This window comes from Crassostrea angulata, chromosome 5 (assembly GCF_025612915.1).
Source record: "Crassostrea angulata isolate pt1a10 chromosome 5, ASM2561291v2, whole genome shotgun sequence".
Taxonomy (NCBI): domain Eukaryota; kingdom Metazoa; phylum Mollusca; class Bivalvia; order Ostreida; family Ostreidae; genus Magallana; species Magallana angulata.
Genome location: NC_069115.1, coordinates 23,503,375 through 23,528,486, shown reverse-complemented (window position 1 = coordinate 23,528,486; position 25,112 = coordinate 23,503,375). Strand labels below are relative to the sequence as shown.

Genomic DNA, 25,112 nt, shown 5'->3' with positions numbered 1-25,112 from the left:
TTTATCGGTCTTTTTTCAGTGGAGGTTCGCACAAACTAGAGAGAGGTATTTAATCATTTTAGTTCACCTTTTTAAAATTATGAATCAAGGGGGTTAGAGAAACTCAATATGTGGATTCGAAGTAATGCTAGAAAAATGTTTTTAGATGGAGTAACACACCTGGAATTAGTCACTCAAATTAACAGTAAATTATTCAATTATAAAAGCTATAATCATAAATAAACTGTACATATGTCAAATAAGCGAAAAATTGCAGCTTAGGGATTAAAAAGAAAGAAAATCTCAAACAATCAATGTTTTGTGTCGGCCATTTTGTGATGATATGTTATTCAACCTTAAGAGCATTTTAACAAAAATAACCATTCGTTGAACAAACATGCAAGGTTTTGTTCAGAATATCTTCATCTACCTTAGTGCTTCCATTGTATCTCTTTAGTACACAAGTGTGTCTGGGCGAATTTTGGACGGGGCGAAACCATTTGCAGGTGTAGAAGGGCGAAGTAACACAGGACTAAATTAACCCTGTATACAGTAGTCATCCTAAAAGTTTCGTCATCATTCTGTTAAAAAAGAGAAGGTTTTGATCATTTTTGATACATATTTTAGATTAATTGGAAAAGAGACAATAGTCGACTCTTCTTTGGACATTCCTTTTATCACTAACAGAAGAATCCTCTAGAAAATTTCAGAAGCGTACATATTGAAATATTGCAAGGTGCATGATATGGTTAACTGGCTTTTTAATTTTGATAAATGTTGTGTGTTTGCCTCATGTGCTAAAGGCCAAAACATAAAGTTTAAATTAAACTTATAAGGGAAAGAATCCAGGCTAAGTGAACAACTTGCACCGTTGTATTGGACGGATTATAGCTAGGCTATAGGTTGTAAGGCCTTACGAGATTTAGATACAGCTATATTGATAAGTATGTAATGTCAATGTTTTCTTTAAAATAAAGTAAAAAAAAGGAAGAAAAAAAATCGTTATGTGCATCACAATTGCTTTTCATTAATAAGATTATAATAACCCATACATGAACTGGATTGAAATAAAATCATAACTGATTTGAGAAAAATCAAACTAGTAATTCGGATAATTTTCAAATAAAATGCAGCTAATGCATTATCTCAATGAAATAATTATGGAGCTAAAATTTGACTTAGTTCGTATTTATTGGTGCTAGAAGGAAATGCTTTTATTCTAAGGAATGAAACTATTTTCAATTATTCAATTGTCAATCTATCATTTTACTATGTTTAAACATATATTGTGGAGGTTTAACAAAAATAACTTTATTTCAAGGAACAATAATGTAAAGCATTCAATCATCGGAACCCTTGTCAAAGCCATAGATTCTAATGATTCCCGGTATTTGAAGACTTGTTGAAAAATTGATATAACTCAAACAAATCCGAAGACGGCATATAGCTTACAATTCGCTAGGTAGGAGTTATACAAGTGAGAAAAATAATGAAAAACACAAACTGTATTTTTGAAATATCTTTATTAAATCTAAAATGGTAAACACTTAGTATATATAGGTTACTGGGTTTTAAGCTATGTGCATTTTTAAAAACGATATCAAGCTCATAGGATTTTTAGAGTATGTGATATATAAACAATTATTGAAAATGAAATATTAGTCAAATATGTTATGCAAGAAAGACTGATGGTTTGATTAAGTAGAAAATTGATATTTTTGTTTTAAAGATAAAAAATTATTTCATTTTTTATTTTCTCTATGACATACAGTGTCAAAATTCTTTAATTTAAAAAAATATGCAGATATAAATAATCTATCAAACTCTATAACAATGATCAAATTTGAGTTGTAAAACATTAAAAGGGTTAGATTTCTAGATTCTTCATATGTACAATATACAAGTAACAAAAATAATTAACATGATTTAATACATTTGATGAAGCATAAAAAATTAGTTGAATTTCAGGTTTCTTTTTATTGCAGTATTATAATGTATATGTTGTAAAGATATATTCTTCAAAAGTATGTAAATATTTCATATTTTTGGAAATATCTAAGGTAATATGCAACTATTCTATACATGTAGATGAAACACGTGTATAATATATGTAAATATTGGTTCAATTGTTTTTTTTTCGCAAATTGTATACCCAACTTCATTATGTTTATTTTTCAAGCATGATATTTACTCATACAACTATAATTTAATTTTGACAAGTTTTTTTTTTATCAAAGGACAAAGTTATGTTGAATTGAAAAAGGGAAATAAAGAGTATCGTAAATCATTCTATGGTTATAGAAATCACAACGTTGTTTACATTTTGAATGACATGTTCTGTACTCCAAGTTCCCACTGTTGGGAATAATTAGAATCCTTTTCGTTGACTTCGTATGATCTATAAAGAAATGTAACTAGGCTCTATCAAGTGCAATTATGTTAAGAGATAAAGTACGTCGTCATCGACATTTTAAGTCATATTTAAAAGAATCATCATAAAATACAACAATAGGAAACTGCTTTCTTTTAAAAAGCAAACCTCTTTTAAAAAATACAGAAATAATAGAAAAGTTAAACACTCTGTCTGCACATTATCCATATTGGTACAGTATTCTAGCAGTGAGTAGTAATTTAGATTTATCGTTAGAATCTCACCTTTTGGTTTTGTATTTTTGAATCATGCAAAGCAACATGGCACCCAACAGCAAAAGACACACAAACAACAATGAGAACAGTGCCACTTTCCATGTACTTATTGAGCAAACATCAGACTCTGAGGATAAGACACAATCGTAAAAGATTCCACATGAATCACAAGGGTCCTCTGAAATGTGAAAAACCTGTTTTTAAAAACCCCAAATACATAAACACAAACGGCACTGTTAGCCGCTACCCCCTTATTCCCCTCAAAACCAAATATCAACTAAAGAAACCAAAACAAAATGTCTCAAATTAAAAATATTGCACTTACTTGTTATCATCAAATAAATATATGATTGTCCTGAACCAAACATGTTTGATGCAGAACAAGAATAGTTGCCTTGGTCAGCAGTCTTCAGGTTACTTATGAACAGCGAAGGTGTGGTGACAGATCCCCCTCGATACCTATCTTGCGACTGTGGGTCAATTCTAGTGCCATCCCTTTCCCAGGTAACAGATGAGACAGGTGAGTATAAAGAAGTGACGTTGCAAATCAAAGTGACATTTCCCCCTAAATCCCCAAACACTGGCGATACAGTTGTCACAGCAACTACATCTAAAAAATGAAACTTATATTATATTTGATATTTTGTTTTAAGGACATCTATTTGTTGTTTGTTATTATTAAACTTTTCACGATGGAATTTGTTGTTTTTCCTTTTTTGCATTCCTTAGATAAAGTAAAGTGCATGTACAGAAATGCTCAAGTTGGGAAACGAGCCGTAGCCACAGATTACCACGATAAATCATATTTAATCTTGATGAAGGACCGATGCCACTTACAGCAATACTGGAAAGACGCAATTTTACGTAAATATACAAAATTCGCGTTATTGACAATCTAGTCGAAGTCAGAATTTCACCTGGGAGCAACAGGTGACTGATTTGAGACAATTTGCATAACTTTGCGTTTTAAATTATGGGTGTGTAATGCTAACAAGGGACACTCTACTTGACAATCTTTTAGAAATTTAACTCCCCGACAAATAACATGAAATTTGAACCTACTGTCCTAAAACCCATTTATTAAGACCAAGATCATCGTGGTGGTGTCTCATATTTAGTTCTAAATATAAATTCATAGACAATTTCATCAGAAAGGTTTTTTTCAATCCGACAAGGATGTGCATGGCCTTGAATGAAACACTAAAGTTTCATTTCATTATTTGGATAGCTGAAAAAATATGTGCACACTATTAGAAAAATGATCTTAAGGAATATTTTGCCTACGAAACCCACCCACCCTTACCTCAACCTCTCCCAATTTTCAGTAATTTGAAACTAAATTTTATGCAATTGGCAAAATTGAAAAATAGATTTATCCCAACTTTTTTCTTCAATGTATGCAAATACATTTGTTTTAACAAAATAATTATCAAATGAATTAAAATCGAATCTACAGTAATGTATCTTTTAAAAATCAGGATCTTGTCCCACAACTCCTTATTGCTTGGAATAAACTAAATAACTCCTATATTTCTTACCAAAACTGACTATGTCCAGAGAGACGACAACACTGTCTGAACTGTACAGATTCGAGACAATACACGTATAGTTGCCTTCGTCTGTATTTTGGAGGTTAGTGATGAGCAACGAGGGCGAAGAGACGGATCCTCCATAAAATCTCTCCATTGATTGAGTCTCAATCCTGGTGCCATTGAATTCCCAGGTAACGGATGCAACAGGTGGATAAGTAGCCGTGACGTTGCATATTAATGTAACCTTATGACCAATTTGACCCGTAACAGGGGAGACTGTTGAAATATTGAATCCAGCTTGAAATGGAAAAATATTTTACCATAAGAAATCAAAGAAATGATCTCTTTGGTCGTCTGCAATATGTTTAAATCAAACTCAAAGAAAAATATTTCAAATGAAAACGTTTCTCATTTTTCGAAAAAAAATAAGAACCTGGCCAAACGTACTTCATAATTGTTATAGAAAAAAAATTACATTTAGGAATGTCCATAAACGCCATGGTTGGGCTGTGGGCCGTGCCAACAGAGTTCTGGGCAGAACATCTGTAGCTACCAATGTCACTTACAGCAAAGCTGTAAATTGTTAAAGATGGGGTTAAAATGGTCCCTCCGCTATATTTAGAGGAATCAGAATTATTAACGACGGAAGTGACACCGTTGTATTGGTGCTCCCAGAATACTCTACTATAGGCTCCTATTACTTTGCAACTGATGTTTGCAAAATGTCCAAGAAGTGTTGTCCCTCCGAATCCAGTAGAGACTGTGGGAAGTCCTGTTAAATCAATCAAACAGGAAATAAATATTTGAATACCCGGTGAACGAAATAAATAAATAAATAAATAAATATATATATATATATATATATATATATATATATATATATATATATATATATATATATATATATATAATTTTTTCATCATATGGAATAAAGGAGACTTCATATGGAATAAAAGGTTGAAAAACATTCTTAATGATCTGGATCAAGATATTAAATTCACATTAGAAAAAAGTTCCACAAAAATTCATTCCGTTTTTAGATGTTCTAGTCAAGAAGGAAAACGATAAAATTTCTACAGATATCTTCTACAAGAGTACAGATACTCATCAATATTTACATTTTGGATCGTCCCATCCACGACACATAAAGAGTGCCATCCCTTACAACCTTGCCAGGAGAATATGTACTTACGTCAGTGATGAGGAAACAAGAAATCAACGTCTCAACGAATTAAAACAATTTTTAACTGACCAGCATTACCCTATCAACCTTAACAATGACGAAATAATGAAGGCCAAAGAAATAGATAGACAGAATCTTATTAATCAAATTTTTAGGAACAACAAGGAAACTAAAATATTACCGCTTGTTACTACCCGTAACCCAAGAAACCTGAATATAGCTCCGGTGGTCAATCATCTCAACGGAGTTCTCAAAACAGATGAAGATATGGCTCGCATTTTATCTAAATTCAAGTTTCTCAACAGTAAAAGGCAACTAAAGAACCTTAAGAGGATACTCTGTTTATCTACAATTAAAACGTCAATAAAAACGGTATCTAAATATGGAGACATACGATGCAACACGTGTCTGTCTTTAAAACAAGGCAGCTCGATTGACTCCAATGGAAAACGATTCCGCATAAATTCGGACATGTCATGCCAATCCAAAAATTTAATATATACCATTATATGTGATGGTTGCAACAAATTTTATATCAGCGAAACAGACACTACATTAAGAACAAGAATCCGGATGCATAAACAGAAGATTAAAGACCCAGAGTACCGGAGAATAAAACTCTGCGAACACATTGATGTATGCGGACGCGGGCAATTTAAAGTGTTTCCTTTTTATAAACTTTTTACAGAGAGTGCAACGGAAAGAAGAGAAAAAGAAAAATATTTTATTCAAACTTTAAAACTTTGCCTCAACAGACTGCTATAATTTAACTTTTTTTGTGTATTGTGTATATATTTCATTGAATTACGCTATAGAATACGCGGCAATATCCCTCTACAACTTTAACTATGACGTCATTGTATTGTAGACGTCACCAAGGAACGATATTGTTATTTTAAAAACGTCTGAAGATTGAATGAAAGCGCTAACGTTTTACTCTGTGTTGTCTTTCATTTTATATATATATATATATATATATATATATATATATATATATATATATATATATATATATATATATATATATATATATATATATATATATATATATATATATTACTGACAATGATGGCTACAGGGGCGAAAATAAAACGGTAGAATGTTTCCATATTTATTCCGTAATTGATTTGATATTGTTTTCCTTACTTAAAGACTTATAGAATTATCATGTATTAAAAATATTTCTTTTGGAAATCCTATAAAAAGGGCTGGTAGTGAAATTTAATTCAAAATTATTAAAAGAAAATGTCAAGAACATTCATTAAGTCATTCTAGGGGAACTATAGGCATTCTGGAATATTCTTTTAGTCAAAAACGGAAATTCTTCAAATATTTGTAGCAGATTTTCTTCAAATTTTATAAAAATGACATTTTAGACAGGACTTGTTTATCTTAAAATGAAACTCCAGCACACTTTAAAACCCATTGAAAGAATTCATGTCTCAAATTTAAAAAATCTGAAGGTTTTTTTCATTTCATTTATTGGGTCCTGCAAGCAATTCAAGCATTACTTGCGTTGTTTAATTTAGCGTATCGGAATTTCTGCAATTTTCTCTGGAAATTTCTCAATACGTAAGAACTAGTGTTAATTTATTATTCATGATGATACTGATAGGAATAATTACATCATAAATTATTCTGATATTCTGAGCTTTACCATACAGCACTGTTTCAGGAGAGGTTGAAACACAGCTCTGACATCCATATTGACTTAAACATTTGAGTATCTTAGAATATAAAACCACTCTACACCTTTTGGAGAAGGCCTCATTTACCTTCTCAAACGCTTACACACCTGGGATGTAGCAATCTTTGTCTGTCGTCGCCACATCACAATGACAAACGTATTTTCCCAGCTGATCTTCACATGTTCCACCGTTTTGACAAGGTCGGCTTAAACAGTCATCAATTTCTGAAACAAAGGGACAGAAAAAGTTCAAAAATGATTCGTTCAAATTTATGTCATATATGATGACATTTCATTATAGAAATCTAAATATTTATTCCTGATGCATAATTTCTATTGAAAAACAAATGGCACCAATAAGAACAACATTAATATTACAATATATATCTCATATATTTAAAAAAAACATACATTTACAAATTAAGGTATATCGATAAATTATTTTTTGAACTTTTAGACAACACTTAGGGCTAACTAGTTAATAACATATTGTCTTTGACTCAAAGACACGGTGTAGTAAATAAATTAATTGTGTTTTGAAATATCGATTTTTTTCAACTAAAAAGAGGATTAAAATAAATATTCCACATACATTCATATTTAAAAAAAAATCTATTTTGTTATATTTAAAAAAAATTATTGATATAAAAAGAGATAATCACTACTGAACGTTATATTTAATCCTATGACTTGTTACAATTTTCTTCCTTTTTTTTTTTTTTTTGAAAATTTCCAATTATGCCTTGGTTGGAAATTCCCCATTTTTCCCTTTTAGTTTCACGTTGCATGTGTTCTAAATATAGAAAAAATCTCTGTAAAAAGATTGTCAAGGATACCTTAGAATGTAAACATTGGCACCCTCAAGTGAACCGAAGTAAAACTGATGTATAAATGTGTAAAGCAGTAAAGAGAACCATTTCTCGGTATGCGGTTTTGTGGTTTTTTTTGGTTAAAACTAGATGGCTTGCTATAGTTGACAACCCCCTTTTTACACATAATGCATGGTTAGACGAAGATACGTTTTATATCATGGATTTAATATTTACTTTAAAATTTCCCATTGCTGCCGTAACCCTGAATTCATTATTCATACAAATTAACCATATCAAATACATCAGTTTTGCTTTGTTTTATCTTGCAAACTAGTTTTGGTTAAAACTAAAAATAAGAATCAATCTATAAATGTTAAGTAATCAGACTGAAAATATATGTTAGGTAATAAATGTACCGATGTATATTTTGAATATGTATGTTTAATACAACGAATGAAGAATTTGTTTCGCTTAATTAAGTTGATTGTCTTTTGTCTTTAAATGAAGAATGTAAATTAAATTATCTTAAAAATATATATGTATGTATATTGATCGATTAAAAAATAGAGAAAACTAGTAAGACAGGTATAAATGGGACATATCAGTTTCATTTGAGTTAAGGTATTGCTAATGGAATAAACGTTATTGCCATTTATTTGCCCAAGAGGGCTCGATAATTGTGACCATTTTTAGACTGCGGTAATTTCCTCAAAAGGAGAGCTCCTTATCATTATATGGGAAAATATCAATATTTTAGAGTTAAGGTATTCAAAAAATTTACTACATTATAGTTTATAGCTTAAAACAAATATCATAAAATCTTATGAATATCTGATGGTTTATTTGTTAACCATGTAGCATCCTTAACTTGGTTTCAAGGTGAGAATCGTTACATGTATTTACTCTCGATAACGTTGCGCATTTTTAAAAAAATTATCCGGAGATCAAAAACCTCAAACTTTTCATGTGTCATATAATGACAATATTAGAACGTCAGAGATGTTTGGATTTCTAAAATTTATACAGATGGGTTAAATAGAACACGGTGCCAAAAATGATAATCATGTTAGACTATATAATAAAACTTTGATGAATTTTCAAGCTGTAATTTCCGATAAATACTCAATTTGATTTCATAATCTATGTTGGAAAGAACAATACGCCATGAGAGTTAATTTTAAAGTAATTACATTTTCAAGTGTACTTGTCAGTGATAAGACTACGAATCAAAATTGTAAAAAACAGTTCAATACATTTAATGAAATACGCAAATGACGTACATTTAGATCGCAAGCGGGGATTGCATAATCAAACAAATTGAAAATAACATAAAATTCTAAAAAAGAATGTAATTAATGTTACTTAGTCGTGCAAAACTCTCAGTTGCCAAGAGTTTGTCATTTTTTCCTTTGACTATATATTTGGTTGAAAACCAACCTCTTTCAAATAACTGTTGAAGAGATATATTCTTAAAAGATTTGGGATAATAAACTCATAATTTCCTTAGCTTTTTGGCATCATTCTAAACTATTTTTCCAACCCTCTGTTCCTGAGATTTAATGTAAGCAATCCTAGGTCAGAGTTGTCAAAAATCTTCTTCAATGTATGTCAAAAGGTGCAAATTGAATCTACTTAGGGGGGTATGGGATACTCCCATGTTGTGAGGTATTTTTTATCGAAATACCCCCCCCCCCAAAAAAAAATCCCAAGTGTAATTACATAAGAAATTTCTTTCCCAATATTGTTACCTAACAGAGTAGCGCAGTGGGTTAGAGGGTAAACTACGAATCTATACGTCATGAGTTCGAATCCCGCTGAGGGTTCTACAATTTTTACCTCTCTAAATATTTTTAAAAGCTACTTTTTGGTTAAATATTGTAAAATTTGAAAATTCTAAACCGATAAGAGTATTCTAATGATAATGAAATTTAGTCCACATTAAATCTCGACAGATGTGCCATACCACCTTAAGCAATATACATTTCTTCAGAATCTGACAGACAATAACACCAGAAAACCATTTAAAACATTCCTTGTTTTCAAAAAATATGTAGGGTGGAAAATAACATGCGTTTGGGGCGTGCTTGATTAGATTTGATCATGCCCCGACCGAAATACTCAAAGAATGATTCTTTATTTCTTGAATAAAATTATTAAAAATTATACATACGATCTGCGCATGATTGTTCTGCAACATGCGCCTGTATTCTTGAAAGGGTTGTAAAGGTATCAGTGATGTATGTGTAGTCATTGTGAGTGGAGACATTCCGCAGAAGCTGTTCGTTGATTCCAGTTGTTACACCAATACAGAAGATTGTGACGTATTGGTCTTTCAGTAATTTAGCTTCGTTAGAAATAGAACTTTGTCCATCAGTTATCAAGATGACTATTTTGGCAGCATCAGAACGTGCTCCTCGGCTTGAGGTGAACGAAAAATTACGAGCATATTCAAGCGCTTTTCCAATAGATGTTCCTCCTGAAGAATGGGTGATATTCATAACAGCAGACTGGATGTCGCTCAGAGAAGAATGTCTATTAAGACTAAAAACTTCTCTTGCCACATTATTAAATACAACAACACTGAACTGGTTGGCAGTAGGACCGATAGCAAAATTCGCTGTAAAGTCGCGGACAAACGCCTTCATAGTATTAAAATGTGATAAACTCACAGACCCTGATTCGTCTAAAAGAAACACAAAGTCTCCTTTCGATGAACAATTTCCTGAAGCAAAGAAAATATATATCTCCTTTTTAATTAATTCAATGAATAATCTCTGTGTTATTACTTGGATAAGAAAATAACTGAATCATACCTGAAACCTTAACAAAAAACAAAATAAAAAGAATATACATTCTGACACTATTTCTAAAGTGGACTGAGGTAACCACCTAATCTGGCAAACTCAAGGTTTCAAGCGTGGTTTATCATATAAATTCAAAAGAAGAAGTCACATGCAGCAATTGATGTGTATCATTATTTTTACATAACTCTTTCAGGAACTTTAAAATCATTCCATCCGTAAACGACAAACAGCCGTTTTTGTTAGACATTTAACTATGTTTATTTTTGACAAACAATTTTTTGAAGAAAACTAGTAGTTTACTCATATATCTCAATTCAGTGTTATCACTGTAGCAATCATGACATAACAAGGCTTTGAATGGAATTAAAAAAAACAATTTTAAATCAAAGTCTGCGTCACTTGAAAATAATTTTGAAGCATGATATATCAAATAGATATATTCTTAGGTTATACGTTTAGTTCACAACATGGATTTTGTTGTTGCATGAACAAAGTGAGTCTGAAAACCTAAAACCAAATGTATACATATACCAATCATTGCTGATGACTCTGTTGATCTTCAGATTCAAATGGTTGTTCTTTGGTGGTGAGTTCTTTATCACCTGACAGTTCCCATATACGCACTTATAATCGAATGTAAGGTGACTAAAATACATATCTTCTTCATTTATTGTAAATAAAAATATTAAAAAAGGTGTGATGTCAAGTTTCTGTTAACTGAATAATTTTTTTCTTTTACTAAACCATTTAACCGTTCTTTAAAACTTAATTACTTTCATTTTGAAACCAGGTAGATAACTATTATTAGTAACAACTTGAAAGAATTACATATCTTCGTTAAAGTAGCAGAGTGAATAAATATTACCTTGAATAGTTCAAATATGGTGTCGACTCTTGTTTATATATCTTACAATTATATAAATTTGCAGGCTTTTATTCAATTTTTAATAACAAGCAACTACAAACTATTTAACATAATTAATCTTGATATGAGATACGATCAGAACTTCAGTCAATGTTCTTCTATATACTGAGGCACTACATTCCAGTTAAAAAAAATGCAGCTATGTTCCTAATGATAGTCAGTATTTTCATGTCACTATCATACAGCTCCTATCAGATTGTATGTTTAACAATCTCACAGACGACAAGGTATCAAATAATAAACCAAAATACATGTACAAGAATCATTATAAAGTGAAATTATTTTTATGAATGTTCTAATCAAAATAAAATATGCCTATTATTGTATCCCTTTAGCAACTTGGTGGAACATGCTTGCAATTTTAAACAAAGGCATTTTAATAACAAACTTGTTATTCGCATGACATATTTTCATTTTTAAGTTAGTTTAAAAAAAATTGTTGGTACAATCTATGTTTGTTGCAAACTGTTGTTGGAATCCTCGCATCAATTAACTTTAGAAGTATTTTTTTCTGGGTATACACTCAGATTTTAAGGTATCCATATATGAATACTAGATTTATCAATTTATTTTTTAGGATTCATTAATTTAATATGAAAACGAGTCAGGTAGTAAAAGATGATATTATTGAGTTGATGAACATTATGTGTAAAGTCATCAATCGCAAAAAAAAAAAAACACAATAAAATTTATACTTGTGAGTGTTTTAGACATGATAAAAACTCGATCATTGAAATTGGAAATCAGAGAATTATGTGAGGTACTCTTGTTGTAAATTTAAGCTATAGTTTTATACATCCTGATCGAATAAGTAAATTGAAGAAATTTGTTATCATTTTTATGTTTATTGAGATATTATATCAGGATTATCAAATCGAAAGGAGACCTAAAAGTATTTGAATTAGTTTTTTTTTGCAAATTATATTCTTTAATGTGTAGACCATAAACTACGCTTGTATTCATTTTTCGAAACAAAAATAGATGTACAATGTTTCAATAATTTAATATTCATAAATGATGTTGAACTTAACAATTGTTTGATAATACAACATAATCATTATCATTACCTGCAACAAGAACTCGTTATTTAAACGTTTTGCACAGCTTAAATGAAGGCCCACTAGCATAATAAAGAGATGAACATGTAGCGTGTACTGCGAGTACAAAAATCGGGTATGGTAATGCTTTAAAATTGCACCAAGATATTATCCAGCGTTTTCTTCAAAACTAAATCTTCCTAATGGAAACGGAGAAAGAGTCCCATTTAAGGTCTTTCGATTGTCGCATGACGTCATTGGGAGCATTCCGGAATATTTTACCGTTATCGGTTATAATATTAGAGTTATGTGATGTATGATTTTGCCAATATTTCTTAATTTAACATGAGTTTTACACGTTTTAATCTATGAAAAGTGAAATGACACTAATGTTTACCACTTTATAGAGGGTAGTTTGTTGAAATCGCTGAACTCAATGAAAAACTGATAAAACTATACTTAGGAAAAGTTGACAGACTACAATTCATTTTTTCCCCTGGCAAGGTAAACATTTTTTGCAGATTTCGATAGGATATACAATCAGTTATGAATGTATCAATTTTCAGTGAGTTTGCACCATTATTTCAAAAGTTATAGACGTTTTATGTTGCTAAACTGTACCTATTCATGGTTGAAAAATTGTATCAAAATTCACTCTAAATGTGATAGTTTTCATACTGGCAAGTTTAAATGGCCTTTAAATGTTAAAATACATAAAATGAAGGATTGTGATTAATTAATTTTAAAAAAATTGCTTTATTATATAGAAATCAGGAAAAAAATTGTGATATTTGATTGGAGAGCAGTCGTTGCTATAATTGCCTTGATAGTGTACATGTGTTAGCTCCTACAGTATGAACAAACTACATATATTTGCAACATACCAATATGTAAGCTTAATTTGAATGGTAACATATTAATCTTCAAATTTAAACAAATATTTCACGGATTCAACCATAAAAACAGGGTGGAGAAACCTTAATAAAGTTGGTTTCCGAGTATCAGTTGTGTAGTGTTTTTAATTTACAATAAGTATTCAAAGAGAGATAACTCAATGCTATCCACTATTGTATTATGTAAGGTTATTGCCCCTGTATTGGATGTGACGTTGTTTCCGTTTTAATAAAGGTCTTCAATGACGAACGTGTTATTATTTATACACTTAATTTGGTTAAATCACTATAAGTAGCATGCAAGTACACTACAACGTGTCATTCAAAACTATTCAAAAGCACAGAAATATTATGGTTGAAAAACCAAAGAGATTACATCATAAATGGCATCAAAAAATTTACGATTTGGAAATTTTAAGTGAATTGTAACACTCTATCTTATAATAAACGAAAGGTTGGTTTGATATTGTACCTGTTCCTGTTGATTGTGACATTTGTGCCAGTTAAAATGGAAGAATTATTGTATTTCAATGGTTGACAAGTCATTATGATTGGATAAATTGGTTGGTGCGAGTAAAGTTTACAATTTAAAATTTTAATTTTGAAAAAAAAATCAGATTGGGTAAATTGGCTGGTGGGAGTAAAATTGATAATTTAAAATTGTAATTCTGAAAAAAAAAATGATGTAAAATTAATTATACGAAATGAAACATTTTCTTAAAAAGGGTAAAAAAAATTCAAACTAAAAAAAATCTGAAAAAATTAAAGATTCTTTTATTTGTTATGTCGGTATCCCAAAGGCGTGGAAAGCTACATGTAATTACTATTGACAAATACACTTTTGATCAGACTGTAAATCTCAGGACGTTGACTTTAAGATAAGTAATATACGAGTAAATATGTGGTGTTTAACATGCAATTCGTATGAACTTTTTTTCTTTTGTCAAGTCAAGTTCGGACAATAGAGAACTTTTTTTAAAATTTAAAAAATGATATAAATGATGAGAACGCAGATCACAAAGCTTTACTTTTTAAATCAAAAATAAATTATAAACGAATGCATTTAAAACTTTGTAAGCTAATGAAATTGTCAGTTTAGTTGAATGCTAATGGAAATGTTTGCAAAACGTTAAGAAAAGATATAAAAGCGATGTTTTACAGTGTAAATACAATTAAAGGTGAAGGTTAAAAGAAGTATTGATTTTCTTTCTCAACTGAATTTCAACATAGAGGAATTCATTATTTCAACAACAACAGGATCGAAATGAAAGAGAAAAAGGCAATTGTCGCTTAAAAGGACAACTTTTAAAAGGGTCTTTATTTCACCAAGCCCAAGAAACGTTTATATTGTGAATATAAAACATTCCAACCTTTGTCTCCCATGTCAATCATAAAGATGTATGTAAAAGAAGTGCAAGTGTTATTTTGTGGTTGAAATCATAGGGTGTTAACTTTCAAAGTTTTTTACCTTCAATGGTGATCTATGGTTTAATACTCCGTCTGACAAGTGTTACTTCAAATTAAATGGAATTATGTGACAATTGTTTTTATATTCTTTATTGACGATAAACACAATGATGATATATTTTTGTTAGTAAATGACTTGTCTTAAAGTGTTTGTGTACTTTAGAAGAAAATTTTATTCATGTTTTCATGATAAAGAAATAAGTATCAAAATCACTTATGATATGCATCTACACGCATCGTATATATTGTACATATATACATTTTTTTTTTAAATTGGATTTCGTGATATTTCTAATGAAAACAAATTTTATCTAAATAATAGAAGTAACCAACAAAAATAAATATTAACACAAAGAATTCTTTGGTGTTCATACAAAATTAATAAATACATGTATGTCACAAAAATTGAAAGTATGCAGCTTTCACAATCAGAGAAACAGTTGTCAATGTTGTTGATTACATTTTGAATGTCATTTTCTTTACCCCTAAGTCTCGTTGAGGGAAATCAATATATGGCCCGATCTTGGAACCTTTCCCGTCAAATCGAGATCTAAAACACAATATAATATATAGTGCTAACAAAATATAGATACAAATCTGCTACAAATTCATGTACATGACGAAAGACATTTTCAGATGTTCCATCTTTGAAATGGATGAAAAAAGCTCTCTTTCTTTTAATGACACTATGTCTTCCTCAGCGATAAAGAAATTGTAACTAATTAAGAAATGAAAAGAAGAACAGGTGGTATGCTTTGATGAGTACCGTAAGTTTAATAATTTAATGTTTTCCGGTGTGTAACAAAAAGTTCTTTATAACATCTTACCTTCTAGTTTTATATTTCTGAAGCGCGTAACTTGACAGAGCACCTGCACCTAAAGCACCTGCTGACAGCACGGCAGTCAGGGCCACTTTCCATGAGCTCATCGTACATGGGTTCTCAGTGGAAGATGAATTACAATCATCAAAGGTCCCACATGAGTCGCAAGGATTTTTCAACGTGCTGAATAAAACGCTATAGCTATCTACAAATTCACCAAAAAGAGAAAAATTCAATTCGAAACATCAAATAGCAAAATAATCTACAATATATTGCAAAAGTTGGACTTACCTGTAATTGTTAAAAAGACGTATGCCCGTCGTGTACCAAACAAATTTAAAGCTGCACAGGTGTAATTGCCTTGGTCAGTGGTTCTGAGATCGGAGATTAACAATGACGGGCTTGATACATTTCCTCCTTGAAATCTCTCTTCTGATTGAGGGTCAACTTTAGAACCATCAACTTTCCACGTAACAGATGTAACCTCTGAATATGTAGAAGTGACGTTGCAGATCAACGTGACGTTACCACCCATTTCTCCTGTTGCTGATGAAACTGTTGTCACTTCAAACACAGCTAGAAAAATGATTTTATATAAAGAAAAGACAGAGACCTATTGTTATATGTTAAAATCCTAAAGCTACTTAGCGTCTTGTGTATTCCTCTGTTCGAGATTATCATTTATAGAATTTTAATTTCTTAAAAATAAAATCAAAATCAAAATACGCATGTAACACTTTTATGACTATTTTGTTTAATGTATATTTATATATCTTTCTTAAAAGGTTTCGCTTGCTAATGGACATGATTTCTATATTCAAATGCAAAAATGTTACACTTTGGTTACATGATTTAAGGTAGTACAAAACAGATAAGCAAAATTTTTCCTATCATTCAATTTTTCTGAAATTTTTAGATTTTTTTATTTAGAATAAAATCTTACAATATGTAAAATTTGAAAAAAATCCGACCTCACAATTTTTGCCCACATTGCCCCAAACCTACTATTGGAACCTCCTTTCAGTGGAGTGTAAAACGAAATAGTCATTGTTATAATTTTCTATGCCATTAAGTTATTTTTCAAGATATTACAAATATTTGTGCTGCTAATTAAACAGAATACCTTCTTGTTAGTTAAAGAAACTGAAATAAATTCTAACTGGTAGCTTAAGATAATTTTTCATGCGATATAATGTAAAACTAGTGCTTGTGAATACTCTTTTAAGACGAAAATTTGCAGCACTTAACGGTATCTAAAAAGAAAATGTATTATTCAAATTTGAATAAAATTTAACAGTTTGATTGTCATGACCCTTTAATTAAAATATATCAAAATAAAGAAAATTTACCCATTGGTTTTAGATTAATTAAGGTTTAAGTATGTTTGACAGAGGTATGAATTGATAAAAATCCTAGATGACGTCATCATATTTGACCTTTGACCTGTTGATATGACCTTGAAATTTATTTGACATAAAACCTAAACACTGGTGGTGGTTGTGTCCAAATTGCAGGTCTTTACTATGAACAGAACACAAGTTACGCATTTTTAAATGATATAAGGCTAAATTGCACAAAAATCATATGAACACCATCCAAATGAATGTTTCAAAATATTCAAAATGCGTTGTATCCTATATTTATTTGGCCTTGAATAATTGATGGGTATGATTTATATTTTTTTCTTAAGATAATGGACTGAAATTTATTTTTACATAATATTAAGTCATTATTTTGTGTATTTGAGAAAATATTTCAAATAATTAATTTCAGGGGTGTTTCGTACGACCTTAATCAACAATTTGTATAATAAATCATTAAACTTACACTTCCCTGAAAAACCAAAAATATTTTGAATTAATGGTATTAAACAAACAACCGGCTGCATTTAATTTGAGACATATATAGAACAAAAATTTAATGTTTGTTGTAATTAATTATGGAATTTATCAAAACAAAATACACAATACCACAGCCTTTGTATGAATTTCGTTTACAACTTCAACTGATAAAAGACAAGGGGTTTCACACATACAAAACGTTAAATTATTTACAACAGTGTATACTTTTCTAAGTTTAAATATTCGTTTCAACCTTTTTTTTCCCTTGGTGGGTTTGTGGGTCTTTGACTAGATATTATACGGACAAACACAACCTTCCCTTATTACGGCAGACATCTAATAAAATAGATAAACGTTTTTATTGATTCTTACCTGAACTCATAGTAATAAGCTGAACGGTCACATTGTTTGAACTGTATAGATTTGTGACAAAACAAGTGTAACTGCCAAGATCAGTTGACTGAAGGTTGATAATAAGCAACGAAGGTGCTGTTATGTTTCCTCCTTGGTATCGCCCTCCTGACTGTGTGTCGATTCTGGCGCCATTAAATTCCCATGTTACTGATGCAACAGGAGGATATGTAGAGCTGACGTTGCACATTAATATAACGTCATGTCCCAGATGAGCGGGTACAGGAGATTCAGTGGATACATCAACTAAAGCTGAACATTTAAAACAGTGGCATTTTCAATAACTTGATGATTAGTAGCAAGAAAATTGTTTTAGCTAAAAAAAAAAAACAAAGGTGGAAAGAAGAAAAAACTGTCATTCTGCAAAACGGAAAGAATTGTAAGAACTTATAAAAGCTTATTTCGAAGTCCTCGTACATATATTACTAGAATTACTTGATCTGCAAGTAGATTCTCTGATAAAAGATATAAAAACTCAAAGAGAGTTAACATCATACATATTTATCTACGAAAAAACAAATATTTATTACATTTAGGTATGTCGATAAACGCCATGGTTGGACTGTGGGCCGTGCCAACAGAATTCTGGGCTGAACATCTGTAACTACCGATATCACTGACAGCAAAACTGTAAATAGTCAAGGACGGGGATGACACGGTACCTCCGCTGTATTTAGTTGAATCTGAGGTGTCAACGACGGAAGTGACGCCGTCGTATTGGTGCTCCCAGAACACTCTAGAGATTGCGTATGACCCTGTTACGGTACAGCTGATGTATTTACTACCGCCTAAATATGCTGTACCTCCAGAGCCCGTGCTAACTGATGGTAGTCCTGAAATGTAAATCAAAGACATAAGTGTATTATTCTCATAATAATATCTAAACCATAATAGAATAAAGGCAAACATTAATCGGCCGAGAGGTGGCGGTTTACACTTAGATAGCGAGTTCTTGTTAGATGTAGGCTTAACAAGCAGATGTTTGATCCACCTATACATTTATCGCGGAAAATAAAGGATAAGTTCACGTTGACGTCCTCTGTGTACTTTCGTTTGCTTTGTTTATATTTCTCAATAGAATACGAAGATATCGAAGCATGTCATAGCTTTATTGTTTCTTACAAAAGCATTTGCGATACTAAAAGTTAAATAAACCCTCAAGAACGGTACGGTACATGTACATTCTGAGTGAGCCAAATTTTAGTTTGCGACGACTCTTTAGATATAGCACGTTTTTTTTTTCTTCACACACTGGTTTCAATGCTTTTCTCGCTTCAAGGTAAGAATGACAACAAATGAATTTTTATCACCATGCAGAACATGGTTTTTCCACATATTTTTTGCATGTAAACATTTTCAGAGTTGCAGCATTTATAATGTAATAACACAAATAGACTCCAAGATTAAATTAAGAGTTTTTTGACGTCCCAATAGCTGAATGCTGTTAAATAGCAATCTCACAATTCACGTAATTGTGGTTGTTACAGTAGTTCGTCAATTAATTTGAAACAGCACTGAGTATTAAATATGGATGTTGTCATATTTATCACATTTGCAGACAATGCAAGAAAATTTGAAAATGTTTACTATTATTTTTATTATTGTAAATATATATATATTTTTTTAGATTTTTGAGTCTCAGAACTGCAACAGTATGTGCAAAAAAAATTTCATAAGTCGCTAACGTGCGTTACTCAATTATTGTAACACACAGTTGCAGTTTTGTGACTATGTCCTTCAAAACATAATGATTCAAAGTTTAAATTCACTAACCTGGGATAAAACAGTCTTTGTCTGTCGTGGTCCCATTACAGTGGCATACATATTTGCCCAACTGATCCTCGCAGGTTCCACCATTTTGACAGGGACTATTTAAACAGTCGTCGATTTCTACGGAAAAGTACCGGTATTAACACTTTCTGGTTAATGAAGCAATCAGAACGTATAAGAAAATAAGTCATCATATTTACATGGTTGACTCTGCCCTATGGTTTGAATGTATTGTACTTCATAGTACTTTGAATAAACTCTAAAACGGTCTTAAATAGGTAAACAACAATGAGCAGGATGTAGGAATTTAATAGAGAAATCAACCTAGGAGAAATAATCATTTTCTTGACAATAAAAAAAACAACGATCGAAGAAGTTAGACTATTTAAAGTATTATGAGTAAATCATATTTATTATACTGTGCAATATAAAAAAAAACGATATTAGCTATAATGTATTATTTTTTAGTGCAGATCTTGATTTTGTTCCAAAAAATTCACAGGGCATGTAAAATATTTTAAATATAAATTAAGTGAACTTGATATTAAGCGTTTGTTAACATTTTTGTACGATACAGGATTTTTAAAGACTGAAACATCCTTTAATATTAATGGTGTAAATGTACTGTCCAGAAACTAAAAAATTGACCGTTTTTTCTAATGTTATTGTCCAATATACTTGAAATTGATCATTTTAAAGATAAGGATTTTTCCTATACAACACAGAGATAAAAATGTTCAAGTTTTAACACATTTGATTTAGACAACGTGCAATTATATGTCAATTTAAAAAAAAAATCAATAATTTTAAGAAGTTCTTTGACACCAAGGCTCAATATCGACCTTACGAGACTATGCATTGCGAAACTTTGTTTAAAACCATTATTTTTTTCATTGCCAAAATCGATTGGAAAAAAATCAAAGGAATGTATGAATGTTGTTAAAACGAATTTTTTTTTTATAGAAAACTTAAAAATAAAAGAATGAAAAGGAATACTCAAAATCGTCTCAAACTGCAACCTTTTAAACTAGCTTCTATGAATTAGAAAAAAAAACATTTTGTAGAATACGTACGATCAGCACATGATCTTTCTGCAAGAAGTGACTGTAATCCGGAAAAGGTTGTAAAACTGTCAGTGATGTATGTATAGTCATTGTGAGTGGATACACTGCGCAACAGTTGTTCGTTGATGCCACTCGTTACACCCACACAGTAAATGGTGACATACTGGTCCTTTAGTAACTCGGCCTCATTTGAAATAGAACTTTGTCCATCGGTTATCAAAATGACGATTTTAGCAGCATCAGTACGCGCACCATGACCAGGTGTAAATGAGAACTGGCGAGCATAATTAAGCCCACTTCCAATAGACGTACCTCCGGAAGAATAAGTTATCAACGAAACAGTAGACTGGATATCAGCCAAAGTGGAGTATCTGTTTAGACTAAAAACTTCTGTGGAAGTAGCGTTAAATTTTACAACACTGAATTGGTTTGCATTAGGACCGATTAAGAAATGTGCCACAAAGTCGTGAACAAAAGTCTTCATTGTCTGAAAGTTTGAAGAACCAACAGATCCTGACTCATCCAAGAGAAAGACAATGTCTCCTTTAGACAAGCAATTTCCTGTAATGTTAAAATAAGATATAAATACAAATGTTTGATACCTCTAAATACATTAAGTTTTGTTTTCTAATTTTGATTTATCAACCCATACCTGAAACCTCTGCAAATAATAAAATCAAAAGAAAATACATGCTGAAAATATTTCCAGAATGAACTGCAGTCGCGTTTTAACCAATTCTCTCGAGCTTATTGGATATTCTGTTTTTCAAAGTTCAAAAAGAAAGTTCTTAAGAGTAAAGAAAGGGTTTTTAAATGTAAGTATGTATGTACCGTTCTTAAAAGAATATAATTAAAGTTTTTGCTTCGATCGACGCAATTCCTTGTTGAGCAATGGTGTGTTACGTAGATAAACGTAGATAAAACACAAGGTCTTTTTTGCAATTCCTTTAAAGACATTATCCTTCAATAAATAGTATGAGAGTAAGTATATGTTATTATTATTTTAACAATATACCTGAGTATATATTTAGTTCTATTTATTTATTATGCTAGATTGAAATTCAGTAATGAGAATATTTAATTTTTTTTATTATATTCATTATACATCAACTCAGTAAAAACTGTTCATCGCCTTACTTAGATAATAGTTTGGCAAACAATGCATAAGACTTGCGATGTTTGATATGATACTCTTCCTGAAACAGGGAAGAGTTGTCATATTTGAATGTAATAGTTTAAGAACATAACTCATGACCTGACATTATTATCTAATAACCAATCTTCGTAAGCAAATCAAAACACTTTTTGCAAAACCACCTCGCAATTCTATGACATACCAAAAACTCCTTATTACGCGTTGTAAATCTAACGTGATAAGAATTTTCCAATTCAAAGCGAGGCGCGTAAAGGATTCATATTTAAATACTTATTTCTTTTAAAGGTGTGAAGTGGAAGATTTTGTTTGCCGTTTACTTAATCAGCACGTACAATTCCCATTATCAAATATATCAGTCAGTTAAATGAGTTTACATAGGTATATTCATTTTCGTCATAGAAGGTCATTAAAGATCGACATGATTCGTGACCTTGCGCAAGGACATTTACCTGCAGAGAGGCACTAACTAAAATTACAGCTTTGATAAACGAAACACGAAGTCAATAATTTGGATATCAACTATGATTATCTTCAATTAACCTGAAGTGCCTACAATTATCATTCAGTTTGAAAAATTCTTTCTAATTTAACGATGTGGGATTTTACTACATGAATTTAATTAATCAATAAAACATAGTAATTCATCAATGTTAGATGGTCATGTAATTTTTGTACGTACGGAACACAAAAGAAGCCATTTTACTTTTATGTATATTCACTTTTGAAGCATTCAATTAATGATAATTTATAACTTAATGAGAGTACTTAAAATAAAACAGTCGACTATCATATATTTGTGAATTTTTCATATCTACTTTCGAAATATCTATGCTAAATATGCGCAAGTTATCTGTGTTCGTGCTTTCAAAGTAGCTTAAGTTTTGATTAATTCAGATAAAAATCAGTCAGTATAAACATGTTTAAAATGGCATCAACGAACAATTCAAACATTACTTTTATTTTAGCCATTTAAATACAGTTGTTATCAAATTAGTTCAATGATTTGTTTACACAAATGAATTTATTTGGCTAGTGTTTTCTTCTGGATCACGTAGATTTAAGTCTTCTCAGCTTTTGCATAAATGGAATCGATTTTCAGGAATCATTGTACAAATAGAATTATAATTGTTAAACTTTGATTGTATTTCGAAAGTTATTAATGAAATAAAATAAAATCAAATAATTTAAACTTCAGCATTTGAATACTGTGGTCCTTTTCTATTGTTACGCTGCACCACTCGTGTTCTGGTTTGCTTTATTTGACCAATGTTTTGATATCGGTTGAAAGAATAATTACATTCAAGCCAAATTTAAAACTGCGTGTTTCTTCTAATTTAAATATAAACTTATTGCCAAGAAAAGAAATAACAAAATACAAGAAATAATATAAGAGATTATGCACACTTTAATTAATAACCAAATGAGTTAAAATTAAGACTGTGCTGAAGTACAATTTATCGGTATGCTTATATCCCGTTACCTTGCATGCATTTCAATAGACAAGTTTAAATAAAAAAATCCTCAGATTGAATCAAAAATATATAATTTATTTATAATAGGTGGTATTTTAATGTGTTGTTTACAAAAATCCAATTTGTATATGACACTCCCGAACAATTAAATGAATCTATAATTTCATTTTCATTTCTATTAATTCAAACGATGGTACATTACATTAATCCGTGCATGATATTGCTGGCATAGTCCATATAGCTAGTAACTAAAGACTGTACTATTTGCTTGCACGAGTCGTCTGTAAAGTATTGGATAAAATGTTTAATTAATTACATGTTTAAGGAAGGTGTTTTGCATTTTTCATTGACAAATCTTTAAGGTCATAAATTCATCTGGACAACATTCGAGATACTGTACTTAACATACAAAGAATTAAATTTTTGTGCGTGAATTAAATCTAGTTCCAACTTGATTTTAGAAGTTGAAGAAGACAGAGATATAACATCTGTCGACGTACATATAAAAGAAATTTAGTTTTACTTTAATTCATTTCTGATGCAATTATTCGTGGATAAGTGAACTTCCATCCATTGTTTTGATATTTGGATTGTAATCTCATAATTGTTCGTATATTTTGTATAATTAGTAATCAACTGTATTAAATTAACTGTGTTTAATTATCTATTATAATTATACCATATGTATTATTAATAAAGCCATGGAAGTACACCCATTTAACTTCTTTGTCTCCTTTCAAGTTTATTACTCAGAAGGGTTGTTATAGCTTTTTTTGTTAAATTAAATATATCAAAACTTTAATAGGGAAACGACTATCAATGACAAGAAGAAGAAAAGGAAGAATAACGTTTTTTTTCTCCTAAGGGAGAGTATTTCGTTACTTCCTCAGTTCATTCCTATTGCCATCCATGATATTTCTTTCATTTTAAGGAAAAGAGTGCACCGATAGTCATATGACCATTGTTGACTATTGAATCGCCAATATATCTTTTTTTGAAAGGGCAACGTATGCTTAGTTTTACTTTTTGGGAGTTGATTTTAATCAACTCTCCTATGCAGTCACGCAGACAAACCGAAAGTGAAACAGTGTTTGGACCTCAGCACACTACATCGCTGCTGACAAGACTTAGTTCTTGAAAATAATTGATAAATTCGATGTAATGTATGCTAAAGCATTATTTTTCAAGGAAACTTATTTATATATACCTTGATAATAGTCAGATTTTAAATGGTACGAATATTTTAGATATTTTTTGTAGTCGTATGTATTCCTACGCCAGAGTTCAATATAGTCTCGTTCAACTCGACGCTCGGCTGTTTCCGTAAAGTCTCTCTAGCTTTTCGGAGATTTACGGTGTCAGCCGAGCGTTTGGTTGAACGAGACTAGAGTTCAATATTGCTTGGATCCATACAATTTTCGAGAAATGTTTCTATTACTGATACATAAATGTAGTTTGATTGAATTCATTTTATCTTTAAATATTATTTAACATGATTCATATGGGGGTTTCTCGCCATTCTTGTCGAAAAAGTCCAAAAATTCATATTATAAAATTGTGCGTAATTCAAATAAAATTTAGAAACTACATGTACTTGTCATGCAAAATTAAC

General features: G+C 30.7%; 2 protein-coding genes across 2 annotated transcripts; both read right to left on the bottom strand.

Annotated features, from left to right (window-relative positions):
• Window positions 1-1,495: 1,495 nt before the first annotated feature.
• Window positions 1,496-10,752, bottom strand: LOC128185730 (titin-like). Its single transcript, XM_052855368.1, has 8 exons — window positions 10,653-10,752; window positions 10,010-10,561; window positions 7,136-7,252; window positions 4,633-4,929; window positions 4,164-4,454; window positions 2,951-3,235; window positions 2,635-2,803; window positions 1,496-2,377 (listed from the first exon to the last, which is right to left on the bottom strand). The coding sequence occupies exons 1-8, from the start codon at window positions 10,690-10,692 to the stop codon at window positions 2,296-2,298; spliced, it is 1,833 nt and encodes a 610-aa protein (XP_052711328.1). The 5' UTR covers window positions 10,693-10,752; the 3' UTR covers window positions 1,496-2,295.
• A 3,844-nt stretch (window positions 10,753-14,596) lies between these two features.
• Window positions 14,597-21,676, bottom strand: LOC128185729 (peroxidasin homolog). The gene is made up of 8 exons (XM_052855367.1): window positions 21,525-21,676; window positions 20,882-21,433; window positions 19,812-19,928; window positions 18,569-18,871; window positions 18,000-18,290; window positions 16,078-16,362; window positions 15,793-15,991; window positions 14,597-15,515 (listed from the first exon to the last, which is right to left on the bottom strand). Exons 1-8 carry the CDS (start codon window positions 21,562-21,564, stop codon window positions 15,422-15,424), a joined length of 1,881 nt encoding a protein of 626 aa, XP_052711327.1. The 5' UTR covers window positions 21,565-21,676; the 3' UTR covers window positions 14,597-15,421.
• Between the last annotated feature and the right edge of the window lie 3,436 nt (window positions 21,677-25,112).

Coding starts and splice junctions, on each gene's coding strand:
- LOC128185730 (XM_052855368.1), bottom strand. CDS start 10,692: ATGTATATTCTTTTTATTTTGTTTTTTGTTAAGGTTTCAG. Junction 10,562..10,652: donor GTTTTTTGTTAAGGTTTCAG/GTATGATTCAGT, acceptor TCTTTGCTTCAG/GAAATTGTTCATCGAAAGGA. Junction 4,455..4,632: donor GTTTATGGACATTCCTAAAT/GTAATTTTTTTT, acceptor TTCCATTTCAAG/CTGGATTCAATATTTCAACA.
- LOC128185729 (XM_052855367.1), bottom strand. CDS start 21,564: ATGTATTTTCTTTTGATTTTATTATTTGCAGAGGTTTCAG. Junction 18,291..18,568: donor GTTTATCGACATACCTAAAT/GTAATAAATATT, acceptor TTAAATGTTCAG/CTTTAGTTGATGTATCCACT. Junction 16,363..17,999: donor GCTTATTACTATGAGTTCAG/GTAAGAATCAAT, acceptor TCATTTTTCTAG/CTGTGTTTGAAGTGACAACA.